The 18483-nt window shown below is 41.1% G+C and overlaps 1 protein-coding gene across 1 annotated transcript; it reads right to left on the minus strand.

Annotated features, from left to right (window-relative positions):
• Nucleotides 1-4983: 4983 nt before the first annotated feature.
• LOC133903864 (transcription factor-like protein DPB) lies at nt 4984-11330 on the minus strand. The gene is made up of 9 exons (XM_062345336.1): nt 10989-11330; nt 9958-10034; nt 9662-9705; nt 8853-8930; nt 8624-8770; nt 8466-8534; nt 7169-7267; nt 6064-6134; nt 4984-5466 (listed from the first exon to the last, which is right to left on the minus strand). The coding sequence occupies exons 1-9, from the start codon at nt 11219-11221 to the stop codon at nt 5235-5237; spliced, it is 1050 nt and encodes a 349-aa protein (XP_062201320.1). The 5' UTR covers nt 11222-11330; the 3' UTR covers nt 4984-5234.
• Between the last annotated feature and the right edge of the window lie 7153 nt (nt 11331-18483).

The following is an 18483-nucleotide window of genomic DNA, read 5'->3' on the forward strand; positions in this document are numbered from 1 at the left end:
TTCTTTAGACCCGTGAGTGGTCATTTCGTAATATTTTAGCGTTGTAATAAGAAACACTGTGTCTGTTACACTAATGAAGTCGCTATATGTATGAATAACTGATCCTGGCATACATATAGTTTACATCTAGTTTTGGTCTTAAAACCGGATGTGACAGAAGTGGTATCAGAGCCGTGTTGACCATAGGTCGCAAGCCTAGCTAGAAATGGTCGCGTAATAAGGATTAATTTATAAAAACTATATATTTGCAAATCTTCATTTACCCTTGAGCTTCATTTTACTGCTTTATTAAAAATGTTTTTCTGATTCTCTCTTGTTTCCAAACTGTAGATGGCTCGTATCAAGAAGACTGCCCGCAAGACCACCGGCGGCTATGTTCCTCCCCGTGACCCGGCCACCTTTGCACCCAACGCCTCTGCTGGACCTAGCCGTGGAGTCACCATCCCTAAGAATGGAAGCAAGAAGCTGTACCATTCCAAGGGATTCGAAGCAGGGAAGGCACCAATGATACTGGTGGAAATGCTGCAGCGTCTAGGGTACACCAAGGCGCCTGTCTACCACGATCTTCGCCAGATTCGTCCAGGACGTAAGGAGTGGACAGTGGAGGTGTGCCTCTACGGTTCTCCGGAAGGCGACGACAATTATGAGATCGTGGGCATCCAGAAAGCCATGGCCGTCCATGCAAGCTTTGAGGCGGGGATCCGAGACGCAGGTAATACTATCATCCTCGCTACCTAGGGTGATGGACTCCAGATGTAACCATAGGTGAAGATATTGGCTTAAGGCATGTATGGATAGAGGACCTGCGATGTCTCTAATCCATCTTCAGTTCTGAAGGGCGGCATGCACCGTTCTGCTTCTTGAGACCGAAGAAGTGACACAGCCGAAGAAATCAGGAGCCATGAAACAAATGGAACGACCATGAAACCAAGCATCAGTCCAAAAAAAAGGTGGATTTGCTGTTGCTGGCCTCAAAATAAGTGGAAGCTTCAAAGAGCGTGACCACCTGTCTCTCATGGTGCAAAGGTTAGTGCGGCCCAAGGTTTGGACTGATCAGTTCGTTGCCACCAGAGCCATCGTAGGCGCAAGGCCAGGCCAGCCACCCGAAGATCATGAATACCCAGACCACCGTAATCAACCGGATGACACACTGTAGGCCAGGCTAACGAGTTGCGGTAGCCAGACATAGCTTTCTCTCCTGCCCAAAGAAAGGTCTTTCTAATCTTATCAACCTCATTGATTACCCACGACGGAACCTCGATGGAGATTAGAATATGAATAGGGGTTGATGATAGAATGGACTGCACGAGAGTTGCACGCCCTAGTTTGGAGATCAATTTGGCCTTCCAAATAGGGAGCTTAGAGGTGACCTTGTCAACCACCGGCTGAAGATGAATCTTACGCAATCTGCCGGTTGTGAGGGGGGCTCCTAAGTATTCATTGGAAAGGAAGATAGCTCACATGGGAGGTTCTCACGGACAACAGAGAGGTGACCGATAGAACAACTGATTAAGATGACACACATTTGTCCAAGTTTTTCTTAAGCCCGGAAGCGTTCCTGAAGAAATGAACAATGGCCAAATGCGCCTGGATGTCCCTCGAGGTTGGCGACAGGAACAGAACAACGTCATCCGCGTATAGCGAGCACCGATGGCGAATCAAGTCGTGGCTGGTAGAATCGATGACCCCAGTGAGCCCAGCCATGTAAAAGAGAAGGGCAAGAGTATCCATAACCAACATGAACAAAAATGGGGAGAGCGAGTCGCCCTGCCGAAGACCCCGAGCATGATGAAGAGTAGGCCCGACCACCCCATTAAGCAGGATCCTCATAGATGATGATCCCAGTATCGCCTCGATCCAACTACACCACCTTGGACCAAACCCCCAATAGCGAAGAACGTCCAAAAGGAAAGCCCAGTTCACCGAATCGAAGGCTTTTGGAGATGGTCAGCTTGAGGAGGATTTTGGGGCACTTCATTTTCTTGAAGAGCCACGCGGTGGAGTGCACCAATTTGAAGTTATTATGTATTGAGCGCCCAGAGATGAACGCGCTTTGGCAATTTGTGATGAGAGAGGTCAGCCGTGTTGCAAGCCTAAGAGCCATTGCCTTGGTGATAATTGTGTCGATGTTGTGAATGAGGCTAATCGGTCAGAAATCCGATGGTGACACGGCTCCCTCCTTTGGAAGTAAGGTAAGGAAGGCATTATTGAGATGGTGCAAACCCCTTATGTCGCCCAAAGCAAAAGCACAGATGGCAAGAGTGACATCATCACCGATGACTGGCCAGGCCGCTCGATAAAATTTTGTAGTGAAACCATCTGGCACAGGGGTCTTGTTGAGAGGATGCGCTTGATAGCATAAAAAATCAGCTAAAAGCGCATCCAGCTCCTGCAGGTCCATAGAGTCTCTAGCATTTGTCTATATTCTTATAAATTCTTAAAACAATGAACTTTTGGAGTTTGTGGAGATCTACCTGTTCCATAGAGTTTCTAGTGTTTCCATATTTCCATTGCTCAAGTTGATTAGTGGAAAGAGCAACCATACAAAATTATTCAACTGTTGCAGTACCCTCACTTGAAAAGTTTTTCACGAGTGACGTCATAGACTCTCCTGGTGAGATACATTACAGCTCTGGCCACATAATCCTCAACCTTCATTGCAGGGCTTTAACTCTGAAGGTTGTTAACAAGGCTGACAGGGCCGTTCAGGTGAGTACTTCTGGATATTTTTGTTTTAGCAGTCAACACACTTGTAGCATGACAAGGTGGTGAATTGGCAGCCATATAATAATGTTTTTAGTTGTTACTAAGTTGCTTACATCACTACCAAAGATTGCTAGCATTTGTCCTGTTATGCTATGCTAGATTGAACGTATAGGAGTGTTTAGAGTAGCTACATCATAGGTGATGGAATTTAACATTATGGTTTGGCTCCTATGTCTATTTTGAAAGAAAAAAAATTGAAGAGTGCCAATTCTTTGACTACCAAAGTGGTTGTTGTTCTTTTCCTGACATATCTTCCAACAATTTGATGAATCAAAGAACTTATTTGTTGAATTTACGATGTTGAGAACATTTAATATATTTATATTATTTTTTTAGTAAAATTTATAATTATATATTGGATTCGAAAATTTTCACTGGGTACACCCAACAATCAAACCCTGGCTTCGCCACTAGCCTTACGTTGTGGTTTCTGGTGATTTCTTTATCTATGGGTATTTTGGCTCATTGGGCTTTCTCCCCTTTATAATATAACGGTTAAATCCTTACCGGCTGCCGATTTGTTTAAAAAAAAACATAGGTGAGCATGACTGCTTCGAGCTAAGAGGGCGGCGCGCTGGAGCGATATATCCTCCCGCTCTCTCTTCACGCCAGCCGATTTGCTGCTGGTGGTGGGGATCTCAGACGCCATTGCTTCAGTTTTGGTGAGCGGTAACCGACTCACTGCTACGCACACCTCTCACCATGGGACACCTTCGTGTATCTTTCAGGTTCTAGGTTCTTGCAAGTAAAAGAGGAGGGGGTTGTTGAATTTGTTTTCCCATTGTGTTCCTTGATTGGAGCCATAAGGCAGGGCAGCTTCAAATGTACCCTTCCAAGCTGAAGATTACCATGCGAGTGTTCTAGTGTTTCAAAAGTGTTTCAACTTTCAAGAGCTAGCTAGTTGTAATCCGTAGTGTTTTTAGTGTTGTTGTATGCCCATCAACTCTAGACCGATTAGTACTCAAATGTTAGAAGCAGAGCTTCTCTCGTGCTCCACCTTGGCTGGAGCCCGGCGGCGGCCCGCACGCACATCACCTTGGATCCCACCGTGTGGCGTTGGCTAGCAGGTGGCAGGTGGTGCTGCAGCAGAGATGCGGGAGCGGTGGGCGACGGAGAACGCGGCAACAGGGGCAAGTGTATAGGCTTCGACGGCACCTCCCCGTGACCCATCGTCGTAATTGGCGAAGGTGAGGCCGAAAAAGATGGAGATAGTGTCACGTTCCCCTCAGATCAATCACACAAATTCACCCACTGACACACAAATTCCTCAACATAGTGATAGTATTAGGCAACCAAACTGGTACAGTGTGAATACAAGTTCAGAGGGAAGGGGCAGCACTTCTAGATGGGGTAGAGAGAGAGAGATAATAGCAGTAGGCGGGGATCAGAGAGAGAGAACCGGGGAGGAAGAAGAACCAGAGGAAGGAGACGAGTCCATTTTGGATGTGTGTTCTTCGATGCCTCTGCTGAACCGTCACATGCCCATATATGTCCAAGCCCCTTCACAGCCGAGTAGGCCACACAAGCCCATTGGTCAAGTCCAGTCCGCAGCTCATCTCCGGGCCCAGTCCGTGACAAATAGTTGGTTTGTTTGAGCGTGGATACTGAAAACCGATTAATACTCGTTTTTGTTAAAACTCAAATTTCTAGTTTTACAGAAAACCAGTTTTAGTTACTTTCAAGTTTTTTAGAGTATCCAAACAAAGTTTTCAGGGTTGTTACGCCGAAAACCGGTTGTAGAAGTTCCGGTTTTCACAAAACGCTAGATCCAAACTGTGAAGTTTCAACAGTTTAGCTCAAATTTGAACTGCACCCTTCCCTCCTTTCTGAGGGAAATCCACGCTTCCCTCTTATCCTAAGCATTTAGTCATGACCAAACTGAAGGCAAGCGCAAAAACTTTTTAAGGCCCAAGCCAAACAATGGCCACAACATGGGCGAGCCCAAATCTGGCTGGCCGAACACAGTCCCCACATGTCAGGCAGGAGGGGCAGATCTATCATACCAAAATTTGGTCATCATGCTTCTTTACATCGATAGTTGAAAAAATAAGGGGACTTCGCTACATGCCATAACAAAGCAACTAAATTGTAGATAACATTTGCCTTTAATCGTATATCACTTCAATGCATTAACAATACTGTACCTTTTCTAAAATCTGAAATCCTCCACGCCAACACAAATCTGGAAAAAGTACTCAATCTCCTGGAACACTCATCTTAAAGAAGATGTTGACCATTTCGAGAAGATAAAACTACACACTTACATTGTACAAAGATTCGTGTCCTCAACCAGATAACCGGAACCTAGAAGCTAAGTGAGCCAGACGTCTGCAGCTACATCACGACACCCATCACCAAGTTAAATTAGACTACCATTTCTCCCACTGACATAATTTACAAGCACTTTTTACATGTAAAACTACCAGAAAGCTCATGCAACACCAGTATGCATATTAAAGATTTAAAGTCTAGTGTTCATGCTTTACGCGCCCTTTAAGTATCCCTGGAATAGGAGGTGAGTTTGGTAGCCTAATTCCTCTTGGCCTCGCAGGTTGCGGTGATTGATGCCAATAATCATTTGGTGTACTTGAGCACTCACCGCCATTTGCAACTGGAGCTTGGGTGCCATCAATTTCTTCTTTACCAGATAACCCCATTGCTTTCAATACAAAGGAATCATCCTGCAACTCAAATGGAGTGCTGCATTTTCAGAAACATACAAGTCAGCAAGGGTCTAGCACCTAAGAGTTTTCCATGCTCAGCTATGACAATTAAATGACTTCACTTGATTCTAGAACATACATAAGGTCGTAAAGGTAAAGCACAATTTTTAAAAATATGCATTGCGGCACATGAGAACAACGCTCATCAGCCCAAGTGAGCTAAAGGTTAGATGTTCTTGACTGAATACTGATTCAAGGAATTGTGTATTCCATCTGCTATCAGATTGGTTCCCATAAGGTCACAGAAATGAGAACGACAAATCATCAGGGCCCCTGTTTAGAAATAGACAGGCTCTATGTTTAAGTTCTTTTGCCAAGCTATTATTCACAAATCGTTAAAAGAGTTCCATGTAACAATAGCAGAAAAAAAAATGCAATGAAAATTATGGAATCATCCAATTAGAGAGAGAATGTAATACGATCTGACAAATTCTTATCAACAGACTTATCTTTTAGTTGGGGATCTGGAATCAGGAGACAAAGATGTTACTAAACTCTAGGTTCATCTGACTCACAAGATAAATAATGTGAAGGAGAACAATAGAATTGAAGCAGAACAATAGAATTGTCTTACCTATTGAAGTCAAAATGCACCAACTGCATATCTTCTGATATCTCCACTTCTACAGTTGCATGAGGGCGTGTCTGGTTACACAACAAAAGGAGGCCTTTGTCATTTAACGCACCATGGACAAGAAAAAATGGTGGAGAATGCATAATGAAGTTGAAAAGGCATAACACAGGAAATAAAAATGATGACAAGAGGTAATGGTGGCAAAGCCATAAGAATTCAATAAGAATGTTGCTGCATACCTACCTGGTTCTTGCCCTTATACTTCACTAAAATAGGGTCAATTCATAACAATACACATACATGGCACAGTGCTTTTAAAATTAAGAATATGTATTTATGTTGTTCAAAGGTCCATTTTTCCTTGGCTTGAAAAAGAATAAGAATTTTAATCCAAATGGTCTTAGAATCAGGGTACCAGAACCGGAATGGCCAAAACTCCCAGACATTCACAGGATGATTACTTTTTATTTGTTGTTTTCAACGCATCATGTTTCTTCCATCTTATATAATTGATTATGTACTGTTGACTGTTGTATTCAATCCATGCAAAGCAACAGAAAATACCCCAATTCAGAAATTTATTGTAGCACCCAGCACCCACTAAACAAAAGACGAACCAGTTAGTTCCAGTGTTTTTGGAAACCTGCTCGGATTCCACCTACTCAGCTGCAGCTCCTCGCAAGAATCTAAATCCAAAACTCAATATTTATGATCCTTGGGATTCGGCCATGTAACCCTCGTAAGTTTACAAAAAAAAAGACTTTCAATAGAAATACCATTTTAATTAAAAAATAAAAACTTTTTGATCGATATGGAGTAGTTAAGAGATGATTTTTCCCCTTTTGACAGGAGAAGAGAGAGAATTTGCTACTAAAAAAAGAAAAGTGGATGCTGCGAAGAGCTAAACAGGATCCTGTGGAATCTTTCTTCAAGTTCATAGTGGAATATATTTGCTTGGTACAATAAAGCTCTAAAATGGCACAATATGTTGTCCTTTTGAAACAGTAGAATGCAAAATTAGCAAGATCATCTGCGCTAGCATTCAAACATAATGATAAAATTAAGTCTCTCTAGGTCCATATCTGAAGAAGAAGAAACACTTTACCTGAACTAGTATAAATGGCAAGGCCACTCCACCAGAAGGTGCATCTCCTGACCCATATAGCTGCTCATTTCTTTGTACCAGGTTTTGGAGACTTACATACTTAATACAAAAAAAAAGGATTACCATAAGGTTCACTGAGCATGAGGAAACATAACAAATAAATGGCATAAAACGGCTAACAGCTAGATTTAATGTGGGCTTTCAAATCATTTCGATTCCAACATCAAACATGAAAGAGCAGATACAATTACTAATTCGATCTGCAATGGAGAAATACAATTAGCAATATATATCTTGTTTTGAAACAAAGACTTGCATAGTAATGTTCTGGTCCATGATTGACAATGATTACTTGATTAGTTCTGATAGAGACACTCCTTAGTAGTTCGTAATTTGATTTTCCAATGCGAAAGCAGAAGTCATCTGAGCAGCTAACTAGCTAAGAGAATCAATCAGCACTCCCCAAAATAAATATTTCTAAAATCTATATAGCAACTGAACTCACTTTTGCTTTAATTATACAATCAAACATTACTCAAAAAGGTGTATGCCTTTTGCTTTAGTGTCCAATACAAAATGTAGCAGAAAAATAGAGAGGAAGGATAGGTGTTCCCCTAACTGTATGCAACCGGTCAGAGTGGCACAGCAGCATGCACCAAGTGCCTCCCCATTGGTATTGATGGAACTTAAAGATCAAGGTAGACTTTAAATCTTTAATGTTATTCTTCAAATAGTCTCATGGACATTACATCTTAGTGCAATTAACTTTGAGCACAACAGCAACTATGAAGTTTACAGTGCTAGGTATTTCAATTTTTCAAATGTATGAATCAAGAGTAAATTTCAAAAACCTACAACTATTTTGGCACATGTTGCAAAAAATTACAACTTCTAGTCCCATTTCAAAAACCTACAACTATTTTGACACATGTTACAAAAACTACAACTTTTTCACCGTGAACCCACATGTCATCCTATGGCAACGGTTGGACCCACGGTTAATCCTCCTATAACATGCCATAGAGGATGACAGGTGGGTCAACGGTGAGAAAGTTATAGTTTTTTGCAACATGTGTCATAATAATTATAGATTTTTGAAATAGACATCAAAAGTTGTAGTTTTCTGCAACATATGTCAAAATAGTTATAGGTTTTTGAAATTTACTCATGAATCAAAGATTCAAAGGTGCTGCATAATCGCTCATCATTCATAACTTATAACATTGGAGAGGGAAAGTATCAACACTATCAGTTGACGTATCAGATAACGAAATACAAATAGAACCTATATCCTTACTTGATCTTGTAAATCCTGCAAATATGCACTTTTCTTGTCAATCCGACCTTTCATTCCAATGATCTCTTTCTGCAAAATATGCATAAACATAATGAAATGGCCAAAAGAAAAGGTAGAACTCTCAGTAAATACAGATTATTAGAGGCAAGGAGCAGAACCTTCAATTCTTCAACATCATTCATACTCGTCTGAGGCAAGCCTTTCCACTGTATTTCCTTTTTATCTTTAGATATAATTTCCATAGCCATTAGGACATTCAGCGCATCATAAACTCTTCTTCGAATATTTTTCTCATCATATTGTTGCTGCGTTTTTCACATAATCAGAATATATAGCATTTTAGTACTTAACAAATCGCTAACCAAGTATAGCGGTAATATTTCTTACCGCGGAGGGATTATCAGGATCCGGAGATTCGAGATTATTATTGGGGTCTATAAATTCAGAAACCAGTTCATCTGCCACCTGAAAAATGTATAAATTAATTTCTGAAGCTGCAGCAGATTGATAGAAGGAGATGCAGGGAAAAAAAGGATGCATTGCTGTCATATAATTGGAAAGGAATTAAGTGGAGTAGGGTCCAAAGTGAATCTCTATCCCACATTTGTTGCACCATGATCTATTTATGATATAGATCAAGATCCAAGTTATGTGAAGTGTCCACAATTCATAAAAGTAGCTTCCCAGATATATTGTATATTAGTCAAGAGTTCTTTTCTTTTTTTTTTAAAAAAAAAAGAGAACTACAAACAACTGTTCAACGCTGTGTGTCGTGCGCTTCGTTACGGTGCCTCTAAACTATTCAGCACAACTCATGATCCAAAAAGGCACTAAGGTGATATTGAGATGAGGTGGTAAGCAAACTGCTACTTAGTGCACATCAACCTTGGTGACCAAATAACAGAAGGCCACGCCTGTAGTATGAAAATCTGGAGATACTAGCTCTTTAATTCAAAATCCATACAGGTGTAAAGCATATCAGGTGACTGGTCAAAAAATACATGGTGGTTTGCTTCTAAAAAAATTGGAGGTACATCTGTATTTTCTGTACTACTCTGATGTCAGCACCTAACATTTGTTGGTAGCTTCTACTGAATGTTGCTTTGCAAAAAGCCAGTAATGCTATACAATGTAACTATAGTACTATACCATGATAAGATTAGATATAGCTTACATAGAAAAGAAAAGGTGAATACCTCGTTGTAGGTTGTTCTCCCTTTGCTTTCAACTTTCTCACAGACTGAAAAAAAATTTGAAGAACTTCATGAGAATTTTTAACACTAGCATGCGGTAAACTACAGCTCATTAAACTGGCTCCCTCAAAAGCATAGTACAACACATGTCTGATATGAACAAAATAGAGCAAAAACGAAGAATGCCTTCACACCAGGCGCACTTGAGACAAAAGAGGAAACATTTCTATGTGTACTTTTCGCTTATGCTTCACAAACCAAAAAGAAGTGAAAATCACAAAGGAAACTCTTCAAGAAACCTCTCATGCTGAATTGGCGCAATCCACGGCCATTTTTGTCAGGACCAACTGCACGTGCACCTCTCTTTTTCTTCTTGCTGCATCACAAATAGAGAAACAGCTGTTTTTTTAGAAATAAGTTATGTAGATGGCCGGAGAAATAAGTAAAAGAAGGTATAATGAAAGACAAAGTCACCAAATATGAAACGATTGCAAATTGCAACTTATAAAGCAAAACAACTCTAATTTCTTTAAATGTCGCTAGTTCTGAATCAATCAATAAGCCAGAATATCCAACCTTGGAAAGAAACACATCTAAAGAAGTAAATAGGGATATAGCTTTGATCACAGATAAATCAAAAGTAGCAAAAACAGCCAATCGTCCAGAAGTGATGTTCTCCATTCAAAGGTAAGCATGAGCTGCTACAAGAGCTATATAACATATAAATGGCAGAGTCGTTATCCTTTCCACAATCGAAGGAACAGTGATGCTCTCCATTCAAAGGTAAGCATGAGCTGCTACAAGAGCTATATAACATATAAATGGCAGAGTCGTTATCCTTTCCACAATCAAAGGAACAGACATAACACCAACATCATCGGGGTGCTACAAGCGCTGGCTATGATCTCTATACTATGAGGTTGAGAAACGAACTCAAGCACAATAGTTTGAGACAAATAAACTTCACCAACATGCTGTGACACTAACAACAATACAACAATGGTGAATGGCACGTTTTAACATGGTGAACACAAACAATCGTAACACTATACTCAAGTTCAATAGCATCTTCCATACACGCAACAGCATCTTCCATACACGCTATTGACCCCAGAACAAGTGAACCATTACACATGAACCAAATCTAGCGCGCAAACAAATGTTTAGATCGACATAGCACCACCAACGCGATCAAACCCCCTCAGCCCCAGCCCGCGAAACGCCACTAGCGCACGTGGCACAGCACACGGTCCCCGGAGCAAGCAAGCTGGGAGGGGAGCGGGCACCCAAACTCGAGCGGCAACGGAATCACGGCGGCGAGCTCACGAACCTCGCGGCGGGCTGCGACGAGGGCGCGTCGTCGCCCTGGAGGCCGAGGCCGTTGAGGCGGCGGGCGACGGTGCTCCCGCTGGCCGGCGTGGAGACTGAGGCCGAGGGAGCAGGGGCGACCCTGTCGGATGGGGAGCAGCCGCCGCTGGTGGTGGTGACGGAGTGGGCGCCGCCGCCGCTGGTGGTGGTGACGGAGTGGGCACCGCCGCCAGAAGGCCGGGCGCCGGGGACCATCGCGGCGGGGATCGCGCGGAATTGGGGAGGAGGAGGCCGAGGAGAGAAACCCTAGCAAGGAGTGGGAGGGAATGGAGGATGGAGGGAAAGGCAGGGACCGACGCCGGGGGGGGGGGGGGACGGGAGCGCGGAGAAACGGGCTTGACAAATTTTTTCTTCTTTTCCCAGATCTTGTTTGGTTGGGTAGAGGTACAAATTAATTAACTTAAAAATATTTAATATTTTTTAATTTAATTAATAACACTATTTTTTAAAAATTGAATATTTTTTAGAAAATTAATGTTATTAGTTGAATTTAGAAGTTCGGAGTGTACTCTAGATTAATTAATTTGTAAGGAGTTTGGTTGAGTTTCACTTAGATTCTCAAGCCAACGAGCTGACCTGGCTACCCAAAGTCGGGCCTCCGCTAGGGCAGTTGATGCAGGCGCGAGCGAGCGATCTAACCAACCAAACATCCATTTTACGACTACGATTGTATGCATCGGTGCTTAGATGAGCGGAGCGGAGTAACCAAACACGCTATAAGAGTACAAAACAAGTCTAGATCGTTAGCTACGTATGCAGCGAGCCTTTCGTCTTCTGATCCTGTAGCGTGGCAGGATCAATCGCCGGACTTTGTTTATTGTCTAGCTTTCTGTGATTTAATTGGAGCTAGTGGTTAATGAAAATCCCTTTCCATCTGAAAAAAAACGAATTAGTACCAATACCTGATGTGATAGTATTACTTGCTTGATACATGTGAGGTTTCGGTGGTCGCATCAGAAGATAAACGCGAAACACATTGGATTAGACCATCCTAAGGGTCTTCCGCAGACGAGAATATATTTATGAAGGAATTTTTGTTTTTTTTAGCGTTCTAATGGTTTTTTTTATAGTTCTCATCATAAAGAAATTCACAAGACTATTCTTTTCAGAAAGTTATTTTCTCTACTTTCTTTTCACAAATCTTTTTAAAAAAAAGCTATCAGAGATAAGAGAAAATAAAAGAAACAAGAACCAACAGAAAAATCAAGAAGAGAACAAAATAAAAAGAATATGTTTAAGGATTATCTTAGTAAAGAGAAACTCACCAAGTCGTTGAAGCTAGGTGGGTTAGGACTTCAAGATCTAAATGGCTTTAAGGGTTATTTGGTTCTTAATTCTAATAAGTCAAGCTAAAATTTAATCATGTCTATAAAATTTAGCTTTTGTTTAGATTAAGATCAAAATTTAGTCGCACATTGAAAAATTTGGCTAGTCAAATTTTTCTATAATAAAGCTAGATAAGATTTTATCGCTTAAAATGACTACTCCGATTTTAGCCGGTCAAAATTTTAATTCGATCTCAAACCAAACATTACTCTATTTGTCCCGATTTTGACATGATCTTAGTTTTGACATGACCAAATGTAGCTTGACTTTTTGGAGTTGAAAACCAAACAATCCCTAAGTTGTAAGGTTAGCGCCGACTCCAATTCACTAGAGGTGTGCTTGATTTGTTGTACAAGGATGGATATAATCATCCCATTTAGATAAAACAGTACTCGTTTAGGTATTTAGTTGATAGACTCGGGTGGATGGAATTATTCAACCACATTGAATATATTTTTTATATTAGGATTGTCTGATAAAAAACAGTTGTAGGAGTCCGCCGCTTGGATCCGCTAGTCCATGACTCCTCACCCCCGTTAAGCGGACGACTGGTCAGATAAACAGTACCCATCAGTTTCTAAATTTTTACTTTCCTCTTTCTCTATTTAGACAATAGGGTTATCGTTCTCTAAAAATGACAAAAAAATTTCTATAGGTTCTATCATTGATGATGAATCATTTTAAAAGTATTCACCTCAATATCACTTGTATATTTCAAAATAAAAATCTTCAAAGATGTCTACTCCTAGAAATTCTAGTAATTTTTAAAGACTCAAAGAAATTCCCAAATCTGAGAAAATTCACAAAAATTCCTCTCATGTGGTATAATGATTTGTAAAATTATTTCCAACACTAGGTTATTGGGTGAAAAGTGAGTTCATTTGCAATGCTATATTTATATGTATTTTATATTTTTAAGTCAATTTGAAATCAAATAAATTCAAACATGCATAAATTCATTCAAATATTGCACAATCAAGGGATAAGTTCACCAAAAAATCGCTATAACTAACTTAGCTCATCCAATCCATCTAATCAAATAAAAATTTGGCTCATCCTATCTAATCTAATCTCACTATTAAACACAAAACTGACCCATCCTATTTATACCAACTAAATAAAAAATTAGATCATCCCATTAAAAAACAGATATAACCTTATTACATTCATCATCGCTCTTCAAACTACACGAAACACTGCACCGACAAGAGTAATTCCTCCCGCAACTGACTTCAGCACCCCTTTCCCTTGTTTGGAAGCATCACCCTCGGCCTTTCGAGGAGCGATGCTATTCTTAGCTATATCGTCTGATTTCACAGGTAAGGTGTTGAATGCAAAACCCAAAGTGAATCTCTTACACGAGGATTATCCTGAAAAATATATGCCTTATGAAAAAGATTTGCGCGTAACATTAAGGGTCTAAGATTGACATGACACAGGGGAAAGAAAAAAAATAAAGTGATGGCATAAGAGGACGATCTATTAATAATATTATTTTATTAAAAAATTATAAAAATGAAATTCAAAAATAAAAATTTGCAAAAATAGGTGTTAGTCGACTAGCCACTTTTTGGCAGTCAAAATGCCAATATCACATGTGGCACACACGTAACCGTGGGAAAAGAGACTTGTCGGTACTCGGATTTGTCGGCACTTGGAATGCCGATATGACCAATTGGCACTCCGTGTGCCACCGGATCCTACTATGTAAGCTAACAGGGCTACCGATAGGTCTCACTCTACAGATCAACAGGGGTGCTGATATGTCCTACGTGACCACTTACCGGCACTTGGAGTGTCGACGGGTCTTCGCGCATGGTCAATAGCCTCCGTGGTACCGAGCTGGCCACTTATCGACATTCGGAATGCTGAAAAGGTTCTAATCGACATTCCAAATACCAATATGTGTCTAGTCAGCACTTCGAGTGCCGACACGATCTTACTCAGCATTGGCACATATTTTTGCAATCTTCTATTTTTAAATTTTATTTTTACAAATTTCCATTGAAATACTATTATTAAAAAATCATAGGCGTCAGTGTCCAAAATGATGTTGCCAATGCCTAGTTCTGCCGCTAGTGCTGCCTGGATACAGCTCTCAACCTCAACATGCATAGCATTCTGGAGGCGTGTTAAGCAGCATGCACCTACCCCGATAAACTTTGGCTCCGTTTGGATCGGTTTTTTTTAGCTTCGCCCCCAAAGCCAGAAGCCTATCCAAATGTGCTCAAGCGAACAGCGGCTTCTCCAAATGTGCCTAGCTTTTTTGCACGTACTGCAGAAGCCGGCTTCCCGAGCTTCTCCCACCGTGAATGTACTAAATTGCCCTCAAAATTGTATGTTATTTACCCACGTTTGCCATCGTATAAATACGGTTCCCCCACCGTCCGTTCAATTCCAGCTCTTCCATTTCTCCCCCACTCGCCCAAAGGTGTCGCTCACCCGCTCGCCTGCAGCGCCACTGCTCGCATGTCCGCCCCGCCGCCACCTTCCCCGACTGGTGCCGTCGTAGAAATCTGGCCAGCCCCATCCCCTGTGGCCCCTGTTTGGTCGACGCACCACTTGGACAGGCCTGTTGGCCCTCCTCGAGCAGATTTGGCTGCACAACCAGCCCCCTATCGCTGCCGGTCGATCGCCCCGTCAGCTTTGCCCCCTCCTTCATCACCACTCGGGCCCTTCCTTCCTCGGCGCTCGAGCCATCTCTACACCCCTGGACCATTGGACGCCGCACAATAGCTGCCTCCTCGAATGCCCGGACGGCTCCACGACGCCTCCTTGATCGCCGCTGTTGGACCGACCGCCTGGAGGCCGCTTGGACACCTCCTCGGCGGCACGACGTGTTAGACTCCGAGAAGCACATGTGAGCTTCCAGTTGTGGTTGATTCTCTGCTGGATACATTTTACCCTCAATTGTAGTACTTGTACCCTCAATTCGCATCCAAACGGCTTACATGTGCTATGGTTGAATCTTTGCTGGATGCATTTACATCAAATGATATATGTGATGAGGTTGATTCTTGTACTTGTAGCCTCATTTTGCATCTGCAGGTCATATACGTGCTAGTTAATTATTTACCGGATGCATTTGCTTCAAAGCATAGATGTCATGAATTGACTCATTTGATTGCATATCAATATGAGTATTTGAGGTTTCCTTTCTCTCTATGTTCTGGACAACACTTATGCTCGATGATGATAATTATTTGTTGAGATTGAGCATGTTTCTGAGTACACTAGCATTATCCTGTGTTAAATCTAGTTTTGTGATATAACACCTTGCACCTAGAGGTTGTTTGGGTTGTATCTTGATTCTGTTTCTGTAGACCGAAATCCTTGTTGGTTTTGTACTCTAGTGTATACATGTTAGTTTAATCCCTGTGTATGTGCTGTTATAAGCTCAATTTAACCGTTTTGGAGCTAATTGTTGTTATGCTTTTTAAAGCACTTTTACTTATAACTTCATCCTGTTGTCCAGATCATATTTTGCACATGATTAGTGGTACTAAGAGTTTACTTTTTGTTTGATGTTTGTTAGATGGATGTGGTTGTTGGGCTTTTGTCGAATATTCTCTGTTAGGAATGCATGTATTATTTGATGTCGTTGTTCGTACATACGTCGTTACAGCTTTATCAGGGTTCAAACATGTTAATTATGCTTTGATATCATATTTACAACTAATCAGCTAAACCAGGGGTATTTTAGACATTTTCGCATTTAGCTATGGCTACAACAGATAGCCAGCCTATCCAAATGGCTTTCTTCGCAGCTTAAAAGCCCAACAGCCACAATCGCTTCCCTGGCCAACCAGTTAGCAGCTGCTTCTGCAGAAGCCGAAGCGTATTCAAACGGGGCTTTACCGGCTTGGTTCCTGATGACAAATCTCCAACCTCCAGATTTGATGCTTTCCTGGAATGAACCGTCCACATTGATTTTTAGGAACTCATTGTCTTCTCCCATTTTGCCTGCTTGACAGAGATTGGGTTGCTCTTGCCGAAAAAATCCTTGAATTCAGAAATTCTTGATGTGAGATGCTGTATTTGTTCAGTTGAAATGAGCTAGCCTGTAGAGTTGGCCTCATTGCCTCCATATACTGTATTTGGTAAGGGTTTTCTAGATGAGTGCGTGCCAGATCTGTTCATGTGTTATTTGTGTATGCGGTCATGTGTTCTAGATGAGCTCCAGAGTTGGCTTCATTGCCTCTGGACAGCTACAAGATCACAGTATTTTCTTGTATGCCATGTTGTTTAATCATCCAACAATACTGATGATTTTTTTACTAAATTTTTCCCATTTCATTTTGCTAGACACAAAAAGAAAAAACATGCAAGGTCACATCGGTCAACCTGCGCAGGCGTGGCACCTTCCGGCCGCAGCGGGTTCGACGTCAAGCACGGGTGGTGCAGAAGCTAGCAACTCTGCCTCTAGCAACCGAATGAGACATTTAACTTTTTGTCACTTAAAAAATAATAATTATCATTTTTATTGAAATATGAATCACCTAAGTCACTGACAGTGAGCTTAAGTAGTAACTCATCTTATAAAAGTAGCAAATTATTAAATATCTCGTATAATGATGAAAGTTTGTTCGTTGTGCGTGTCACTACCATGACAAATCGAAGGGATGCAGTTGACATTCTTCTCAGAAGGTGCCCTGGTTGTATGGCTTTGCGCGACACGCTTGGAAGAACCTTTCTCCATGTTGCTGTCCAGAGCAAGGCATTCAGCATAGTAAAATATGCTTGTGCAAGATCAAAGTTTGCATCCATAACGAATATTCAGAACGACAATGGCAACGCTGCGTTGCACCTAGCTGTGGATGTTCAGAGTCTGACGATGACCTGCTCTACTGGGGAACTTGGATGTATGCTTGAATTTAGAGAATGGCAAGGGCCAAACAACTTTAGATTAAGGGTTTATTTGGTAGAGTCCTAGCGCTAAGAATTTTTTAAGTTGGATGTTCCTAGTTTAAAAAATTTGTAGAGCTAGAGATATAGTTATATTGATAGTGTTTTGGTGAGTCATTCTATTTTCATTTTAATCTAAAAATAGAGACTTAAATCATTTTATCTTAACAAAGTCTAACATAAAGCTATGAGCTGTAGCCCTGCCAAATGGGAGCTAAGCCAGGGGTAGGATCTGTGAAGGTTTTCTCTTTACAGGGGTACTACTCTTAAAACACATAACTATTTAGTGATTTTTTGATAAAACAGTAGAATCGTCCCCTACTAGTTATATATTAAAATAAACATAAAAGGTAAAAAACATTACAAACTAGAAAAAGGCCTAGACAGGTTATTCTAAAGAGGCAAGCCAATGAGACATGAGGTTTACATTTGTAGCTTTTGCTCTATGAATAATCAGAGCAAATTCCTTTTTGAAGAAGCTCCACACTGCTTGAATAGAAGTATGAACATCATTAAAGATCCAATCATTTCTAATTGACCAAATACTCTAGCATATTAAAGTGATGATCTTCATGGCAAAAGAGACTGCAAGCTTTCTTCTGAAGCGTTTGAAGTTTTGAGCCATACTGAGGCTATTGCTTAATCGGACCTGGAGAAGATTCCAACAATTCCTAGAATAGTTGCAGTGTAGGAAAAGATAAAGTATGCTCTCTTCAATTTGTAAAATACAAAGATCACAGGTATACGAAAGAAGATATATATTTTTCCGATGCAAAATCTCCCTTGTGTTTAGTCTGTCTTTAAGCAAAAGCCAAAAGAACACCTTGTGCTTCATCTGTCAACAAGTTTTCCAGTTCCATTTGACTATAGGATGCAAAGGCATGTGCCAGATAAGAATTTCATAAGTTTTACTGGCCGAGTAAGAAGCATTTTCCTAAATATAGCTCAAGTGTCATCCTGATTATGAGAGGCAATATTAGAGAGCTGCTCTTGAAGATCCTAAAACTGATCATAGGCTTGGACAGAGCAGGGAGATTGAAAGCCTCCGAGAAATTATTTAGGAGAGCCACGGACTACAAGGTTATTTTAGCATCTTTGGCAAAAGAGAGCAATTCAGGGAAGACCTGATGAGCAACAGAACCAGCCAAAATATCTTCCCATAGCAAAATAGCATTCCCATTACCAACTTGAGGAGATGCAATACCTTTATAAGTATCAAGGAGTTT

The sequence above is a fragment of the Phragmites australis genome, chromosome 21 (genome assembly GCF_958298935.1).
Source record: "Phragmites australis chromosome 21, lpPhrAust1.1, whole genome shotgun sequence".
Lineage (NCBI taxonomy): Eukaryota > Viridiplantae > Streptophyta > Magnoliopsida > Poales > Poaceae > Phragmites > Phragmites australis.

Bases quoted from the DNA above. Each gene is read 5' to 3' on its own strand.
- LOC133903864 (XM_062345336.1), bottom strand. From the start codon at position 11,221: ATGGTCCCCGGCGCCCGGCCTTCTGGCGGCGGTGCCCACTCCGTCACC. The intron at 10,035-10,988 runs GTTCGTGAGCTC...TTTGTGATGCAG, and splicing joins TCGTCGCAGCCCGCCGCGAG to CAAGAAGAAAAAGAGAGGTG. The intron at 8,931-9,661 runs GTATTCACCTTT...TACATTTTTCAG, and splicing joins GGAGAACAACCTACAACGAG to GTGGCAGATGAACTGGTTTC.